This window comes from Orycteropus afer, unplaced genomic scaffold, assembly GCF_000298275.1.
Source record: "Orycteropus afer afer isolate SDZICR_OR568_19922 unplaced genomic scaffold, OryAfe1.0 scaffold00012, whole genome shotgun sequence".
NCBI classification, from domain to species: Eukaryota; Metazoa; Chordata; class Mammalia; order Tubulidentata; family Orycteropodidae; genus Orycteropus; species Orycteropus afer.
In genome coordinates, this window is record NW_006921599.1 from 20,025,812 (window position 1) to 20,034,394 (window position 8,583).

Sequence of the window (8,583 nt, forward strand, 5' to 3'; positions counted from 1 at the left end):
TAAAAAAAAAAAAGGGAAAAGAATCTGGGTGGGGCAGGGCACCCAAACTCACTCAGAGTACACAGACTGGGATGGAATTCCTGCTGGCCCAGGAGGTGGGTGGGAATGAGGGATGCCTGCACATCAGTTCACGGAGAGGGTATGGGATATGAGTAACAAGGGAAATATTGCACCTTTCCAGTTGTTTGTGTCCAGAATGTATTTGCAGTTCCCAGCAAGTGGAGTCTATTCTTATGTTCCTGGAATCTGAGGGAATGCTGTCACTTTAAATATCTAAATTGTTCGAACCACTTGTAAACATTCAAAATCTCTGCACCGTGTGTACAGGGAAAAGTCTATAGCTCATCCTGTCTCTCTCTCCACTGGTTCCTTTTTTATTATTCACCAGCCACCAGTGCAGTCATCCATGCTGCCCCTGACTAGGAGGGCTGATTTTTAGGTTAATTCTTAGGTCCTAATACCACTTCGTAATATCCAAGCTGTCCATGCTGTCAGGATTGGTGACAGACTGCAGCTCCATATGTCTCATTTTTCAGTGTTTTTATGCAGGTTCTTCTAGTAGTTGGAGTTTAGTCCACTTCTGTATCCTTCCTTTCAAAGCTCTGGGCTCCATGATTCTCTTCTGAATCTGTGTTAATTGGTCCTTCTTTTCTTTATTGAATAGGGTCTGTGTAGTTTTTCTACTATCTTTCTACTACGCTTTCTGCTATCTTACCAGAACTCCCTCTTTTTACTTTCTTGATGATGTTCTTTGAAGGATGAAGTTTTAAATTTTGATAATACTCAATTATGTTTCATTTTTCCAGTTTATGTTTTTTTTTTTTTTTTTTAAGTCTAAAAAACTATAGCCTTCAAAAGCTATGAAGACTTACGACTATGTTTTCTCTTAGAGTTTTGTGCATTTAGGTTATCCTTAACTTTTTAACAGAATGCTTCCTCCACATGTTTTTCTGACTCTTTACCAGGGATATAACTTCTTATTTAGTTGACATGCTTCAAGCCTTGATACAGTTATAGGATCAACTTTCCTATTGCTCTGTGCTTCCCCTTTTGAGCTATTATGTCTCTAACTGCATAAGAAACTATTTTCATTTTGACTACATCATTGTTCTACTCATACTTACTCTTTTTGTTTTTCATTGTCAATTGATATCTTGGTCGTTCATTTCCATTCACTCAGAAATTCAACCCACTCTTCCTTATTCTACCCCGTGTCTTTATTATTCTGGGCAACCTTAGTCTCTATATGTTATTTCTTACCAACAGACTCTGGTATCTTCCTTTCTTGCCTTTTAACTTCAGTCATTATCACCTTCATTCTGGTTCAGCAACCTCTTCTCAGGAGCAGATATTGGATGTTATGTCTCTTAACAAATTGTAATGTTTGTATCTGTACTCTGATTATAAACTCCAGTCTGCTTTTTTTTTTTTTTTTTTAATTATTATTACTTCCTTTTCTCTTTTCTTTCCTCCCTTTCTTGTCATCTTTTGTTCCTTCCTTCCCTCGGTCCTCAGCCCACGTCATTTCTCCTTTCTGATGCTCCTTTTTTCCCTATCTTTCCAGCTTGATCGTATCCCAAATGTCATTTCCTTCCAGTCTGTTCCTGCTGTTTTTCCCTCTTTGTAACCATCCTTGTATACATTAGATGCTTAATTAATAATGAATGAGTGATTCAATGATGGAATAGTGATGCTTTTAATCAATCCATTCATCTGTTAGTACTGCTGGGCCCTGTGTGAAACCACAGCTGTACAGGAGGTCATTGTTATAAATTCATGGTCTCTCATCACCATTGATATTTCAGTACTATGTAGCAATTTTTTCATGTCTCTCTCATTCTTTCTAACAGGCATTATAAACCTCGCATTCTCTTATTTCTGTTCTGCGTTTTCAATTATAGATGAACTTGTTTTCCTATGTTATTCAGAAAAATTGAGGCCACCAGATAGGAACTTGCTTAACATCCTTCCTCACTTCTAGAAGAATATTAGGATATCTCCCCATGCTTTTCTCCTAACTCTTTACATTAGAAGAAGACCTGGTTCTCCTTGCGTCCTGAGCTTGCTTCTCTACCTGTTTTATGAATGTTACCCTTTGTAGCTCCCAAGGGACCTTGCTCTCTCAATCATTTCTTTTTTGTTTAATTCCTCTTCCTCTTATTTCTCCCTTCAGCATGTAAACAGCAATAACAAAGAAAGAAAGAAAGAAAGAAAGAAAGAAAGAAAGAAAGAAATAGATATTCTCGAGGCTACTCTTAACTCGTAACGACCTTATATACAACAGAATAAAACGTTGCCTGGTCTTATGCTATTTTTATGATCACTGGTATGTTTGAGTCCATCACTGCAACTGTTATGCTAGTGGATGTCACTCACCCTCACTGGCCCTTTATTAGACAAGGTGTTGTACTCCAGCCATTGATCTTTTTTACTTCCAAAGCAAAGAAATCAGACATTGTTATTTTGTGACCTATAAGATTTTCATTGCCTCATTTTTGAAGGTCTGTCTCTACACCTTTCTTCCTCATCTGTCTTAGTATGAAAGCTCCTCTGAAACCTGTCTATCATGAGTGAATTTACTAGTGTGTGAAATACTGGTGGCAGAACTTCCAATATCACAGCAATACACTAGCCACTATAGTATGACACACTGATAGCTACGTGGCAAAATAGTTAAATAGATTAGCTTAAAACAGAACAATTATCTACTCAATTTCTTCTAGCTACCTGGATCCATTTTTCCCTTCCTCTCTTAGCCAGCTGTTTGAAAGTATACTCTATATTAGGTTTTTAATTTTTTTAACCATTTTCTTATTTATGATTCACTATCATTGAATTCACTGTTTTCTTAATTTTTTTCTTTTTTGATTCAATTAAAAATATATATAACAAAATATTTGTCAGAGTAATTTATATGTATGTGTGTATGTATATATGTGTGTATATATGTCACTGATGTTGATTACATTCATTACATTGTGCAACCAACACATTACAGACATTAAACCCTTATCAGATAATATGGGTCCTGAACATTTCTCCCAGCCTGTAGATTGTCTGTTCACTTTATGGATAAAGTTTTAAGTTTTTATTTATCTATTTTGTCTTTTGTTGCTCTTGCTTTTGGTGTCATATCTCAGAATGTGCTGTAAGAACTAGGTCCCAGAGTAATAACCCTATATATTCCTCTTGACCCTGTTATTTTTACATCAGTCATACCTGTTTCAGTCTTTATATTGCTTATTACCTGTATAGCATTTGACACTGTTGACCACTCCTTACTTCTTAAACTCTTTGCTCTTTTGCCTTCTTTGATCACATTCTGTAACGATGTTCCAGGAACTCTCTTAATATAACCAGAACCTAATACTTTCAGGTGGTGATATTGGGCACATCTCCAGGTAGTTTGGTGTGTTGAAGATTAAAGTTAAAACCTTTTTCCTCTGAGATTTTCTTTGCTATTGACAGTTTCACAATCATTATTGCTGCTACTGAGCTCTGTTGGTGCAGTGGTTAAAGCATTGGGCTGTTAACCAAAGGATGACAGGTTGAAGTCACCAGCCGTTCTATGGGAGAAAGATAAGGCAGTCTGCTTCTAAAAAGATTTAACAGTCTTGAAAACCCTATGGGGCAGTTGTACTCTGTCCTACTGGGTTGCTAATGGTTGGAATCGACTCAGTGACAGTTGGTATTTTGGTTCATTTCTGCTGCTATTATGATGTTCAGCTGAGTGGTCAGTGGTAGGACAGAGCACTCTTGCCCCTTTTAATGTTTGGTTCAAATGTGCTTTCTCAGGTCTTTCCTTACTTCCTATAAAACACTAAGGCCAAAGGAATATTTTTTTAAAACAGACTTGCTATTGCATTTTTAATAAAGTCTTCAAAAATGTTCTTTTTTTAACATTGTGAAGTTGAGTTCTTTGATGCGTTGTTATATAATAATGAAAGATTAGAAATACCCTAAAGGTCCATAATAATACATTACAGTATATCTCAACATAAAGAAAACAAAAATCCTCACAACTGGACCAATGAGCAGCATCACAATAAATGGAGAGAAGATTGAGGTTGTCAAAGAATTCACGTTGCTTGGTTCTACAATCGATGCCAACGGAAGCAGCAGTCAGGACATTACACGATGTGTAGCATTGGGAAAGTCAACTGCGAAGGAACTGTTTCAAGTGCTGAGGAGCAAGGATATCTCATTGAGGACTAAGGTGCGCCTGACACAAGCCATGATATTTCCAATCACCTGGTATGCATGTGAGAGCTGTACAATGAATAAGGAAGACTGAAGAAGAGTTGATGCTTTTGAGTTGTGGTGCTGGCGGAGAATGCTGAAAGTACCATGGACTGCTAAAAGAACTAACAGATCTGTCCTGGAGGAAGTGCAGCCAGAATGCTCCTTGGAAGCAAGAATGGCCAGACTTCGTCTCACCTATTTTGGTCATGTTGTCAGAAGGAGAAGGATGTCATGCTTGGTAGGGTGTAGGGTCGACGAAAGAGGGGGAGGCCTTCAACGAGATGGATTGATACGGTGGCTTGGATGATGGGCTCAAGTATAGCATGGATTGTGGGGCTGGTGCGGGATCGGGCAGTGTTTCGTTCTGCTGTGCACGGGGTTGCTATGAGTCGGAAACGACTCGACGGCACTTAACAACAACAATGCTGTGAGATATGAGGCAATTATGAAAAAGAATGAAGTAGACCTATATGTACTCACAATGTATAGGAAAAAAGTCAAGTGGAAAGTCGTTTTTTTGTTTTTGTTTTTTTAAATTTTTATCCTGATTTGGGTGAAAGTTTATAGAGCAAATTCACTTTCCATACAACAGCTCACATACACCTTGTCTCATGACATTGACTGCAATTCCCCACAATGCAACAGCTCCCCTCCTACTTCCTCCCCAGTTACCTCTTCCCTGTGTCCTTCCCTGCTATGCACTCCTGCCCCCCAAGCTGCATACACAGCCCTTCTATTCTCCCATGATTGACCTTTGCAAGGAGTGTATCTGCCTAATGTAAATGTTCAGCTCATAAGCCTGTCTTTTGTTAGGCTGGAGGTCACAGGAGTGGGTTTAATTTCAGACTTGATGGGCAGCTATGGAAGGTTCTGAGCAGTTCCATCAGGCTCTATCAGATCAGCAAACCTGGTCTGTTTTTTTTTTTTTTTTTTTTTTTAAATTGTTCTACCACTCTATTCAGGATCTCCTACATAGATTCCCCTCTGAGTGGTTGACAGTGGTAGCTGGGCACCATCTAGTTCTTTTGGTGTCATAATTGTATAGGCAGAGGATTGCATGGTAGACAAGTTGCTTGGACTAATTGTTTCCATGTATCTTTGGTTTTCTTCATTCTTCTTTGCTCTGGATGAGGAGAGACCCATCGTTGCATCTAGATGGCCACTTATGAGCTTTTAAGGTTCCAAATGCTACGCACCAAAGTAGGATGTGGAACAATGTTTTTGTGTTGTATGTCATGCCAGTTGAGCTTGATGTCCCCTGTGGCTATGGTCCCAAGCACCCAGGTCCAACTACTCACTTCCTCTAGGTAGCTGGCTGTGGCCAAGAAGTGACTACAACCTTGTCTTTTGTTAGCTCTACCGTATACCTGGGAATTCTTACAGAACATACAGAGACACTTGTAGAAACATTGTCTGCCAACCCTATCCATGGTCTTGGTCACACTCCCCCTTGCATAGACATACCTAATAGTTCATCCTGTCCACCCATCTATCCACCCATATATCCATGTTTGCCTTCACTGACAATGCAGTACTGTATGTCTTCCTCTTCCTCAATGTCACCGATTTTGATCACTCACATTTTGGACATTGTCCTTCTCGTCACCAAAATCAGTGCTTGTCTCTACCTATCGAACAGTGTTTCCTCCCCTCCCCTTCCACTCCTGGAAACCAACAAAGAAAATTTCCTTCCATATATAAACCTTTCCTTGACTTTTTATAATAACAGACTAATATAATATTTGTCCTTCTGTGATTGACTTATTTTACTCAGCATAAAGTCCCCCAAGTTCATCCATGTTGTACAGTATTTTGCCAGTTCTAAGTTATTTGTTAGGGTTGCATTGTATTCCATTGTGTGTATGTATCATAGTTTGGTTATCCATTCCTCTGTTGATGAGTACAAGGTGGTTGTTTCCATTTTTTTACTATTGTAAATAGTGCTGCAACAAATGTGGGTGTGCATATATCTGTTCTTGTCCTGGGTCTCACTTCTTTAGGATATGTACCTAATAATGGAATGTCTGCATCAAATGGTATTTCTAATTTCAACTTTTTAAGGAATTGTTATACTCCTTTCCATAGTGGTTGTATCATGTTACAGTCCCACCAGCAGTGTATGAGTGTCCCAATCTCTCCACAAGCTCGCCAGCATTTATTTTCTGTCTTGTTCAGTGTTCAAGTGGCAAGTCATTTATATTATATATACACACACACATTTGTATGTGTATGTGAAAAAGAAGAAAATCTAAGTATATAGTTCTATATAAATGTTTAGGACCAGAAAATGTCTTGGAATGTACACATCTGGAATGATTTCCTCTGAGGAGTGGGAATGGAGAGTTGAGGAGGTTATGGGCTACTTGAGCTACTTTCTTTCTATATTTTTATTTTATTTGAAATTTTTAAGTGAACATACATTCCTTCTCTAATTGAAAATAATGGTTTGAGAATTTTTATAAGAGAAGTAATATCCTTTTGACTAATTCTTATTTGGCTTCTTCACTTCTTTTAGCTTCTTGGGCACTACTCTTTTCTTTTTGAGTTTCCTTCTAAACTCTAATTACTCTCAGTCTCCTTAATCATTCATAGTCTCCTTAGTGGCTCCTCATATTTCAATCCTGTTTATCCTTCACGAGTCACCTTTGGTTCCTGAGGAAGTATTTCCAGACCTTTAAATCTGATTTTATTACCTTTCCTCTGTGTTCCTATGGAACCTTGGGAAATCTTCCTTAATTACTGGTCTCTAGGGCAGGAATTGTATTATTTGACTTTGTATTCCACAAAACTGAGCACATTACCCACAACATGGTAGAAATTCATTTAAAAAGTTCTGAATATTAAAATTAATAATAATAATAATAATAATAATAATAATAATAGAATTTGAGGTAGATCTCCTTAATATTGGCTTATCCTTTTGTGTTGGTTATAATTTTATTCCATTGTTTTCTTGACAATTTGGGTGAAGAGACATATTTTAATTAAAGTTAAGTTTATGTCTCAAGATATATTGTGGTTAGTTTATAAGCTACCCAATACAATACTGGGCAATTTATTTAAATACAATATGATTTTTTCAATTATCATTAATAGATAAAAAGATGATAATTTCATACTTAGTTGTAGCACAAAGCATAAATATAGGATTTTTAAAAAAATATGTTCAAATACATTAATTATTGACAGCCTCTGTGCATGTGCTTAGAAAATGTCTAACCATGATTCAAGAATAAGAGTGAACAAAATAATTTTTCTTCTATATCAGTTGTTTGTGTAACACTTCATTTTCTCTTTTAGGTTCAACAAATAGATCGTGTCGTAGAAGTTGTGGAGGAAACAATTAAAGGTAGTTGTTGAAAATGAAGTAAACACATGCATATTTTCTGAACAATGCTATAAATGTAATGAAACAATTTACTCTTTTAGCAACTTCTGCGGTCTAAAATTGATCAAACATGCAATCAAGGTGTTTTGATAATTTTGGGGAAAGCTGGAAGAAAGAAGAAGGATCGGCAGTTTGAACCTTGGCCTTAGTGAGTGAAATACACTGGAGATCATGATAGAATTTTGCAAGAATCATGACTTATTCATTGCAGTTATCTCTTTTCAACAACAGAAAAGTGACTGTACACATGGACCTTGATGATGGAATAAAGTTGATTCCATCTGTGGGTAGAGATAATGGAGAGACTTGTTATCATGAGTCAAAACAAGGCCAGAAGTAGACTGCTGAAAAGACCATCAATTGCTCATGTGCAAATTCAAGTTCAATCTGTTGTTGTTGTTGTTGTTGTTGTTATGTGCCATGGATTTGGATCCAACTCATAGCGACCCCTCCTTGGGTTTCCGAGGCAGTATCACTACAGAAGTAGATTGCCCAAACTTCTTTCCGAGGAGTGGCTGGTGGGTTTGAACCACCAGCCTTCTGGTTAGCAGGCAAATGCTTTAGGCACTGTGCTACCAGAACTCCTGACTTGAGTATATTCCACCTGAATTTAGAGTCTATCTGAAGAATAGATTTAATGCATTGAACACCAGTGACCGAAGACCAGAAGAGTTGTGGGATGACATCATATATGGAGAAAGCAAAAGGTCATTTAAAAAAAAAAAGAGGAAAGAAAGAAAACACCAAATGGATGTCAGAAAAGACTCTCACTTTTGCTCTTGAGCCTAGTGTAACTAAAGTGAATGAAGAAACAATGCGAAAGAACTGAAAAGAGTATCTCAAAGGGCGGCTCGAGAAGAGAAAGCAAAGTATTATAATGAAATGTACAAAGACTTGGAGTTTGAATACCATAAGAGAAGATAAAGCTTGGCATTTCTTTTTTTTTTTTTTTT

At 37.4% G+C, this 8,583-nt stretch overlaps 1 protein-coding gene across 1 annotated transcript in view; it reads left to right on the forward strand.

The window, feature by feature from the left end:
- Nucleotides 1–8,583, forward strand: part of CDKAL1 (CDK5 regulatory subunit associated protein 1 like 1) — a 1,058,601-nt gene that overhangs the window by 328,146 nt on the left and 721,872 nt on the right. Inside the window, exon 5 of the mRNA XM_007952396.2 lies at nt 7,543–7,591. Coding sequence (XP_007950587.2) covers nt 7,543–7,591 — 49 coding nt within the window. The remainder of the gene's footprint in view (nt 1–7,542; nt 7,592–8,583) is intronic.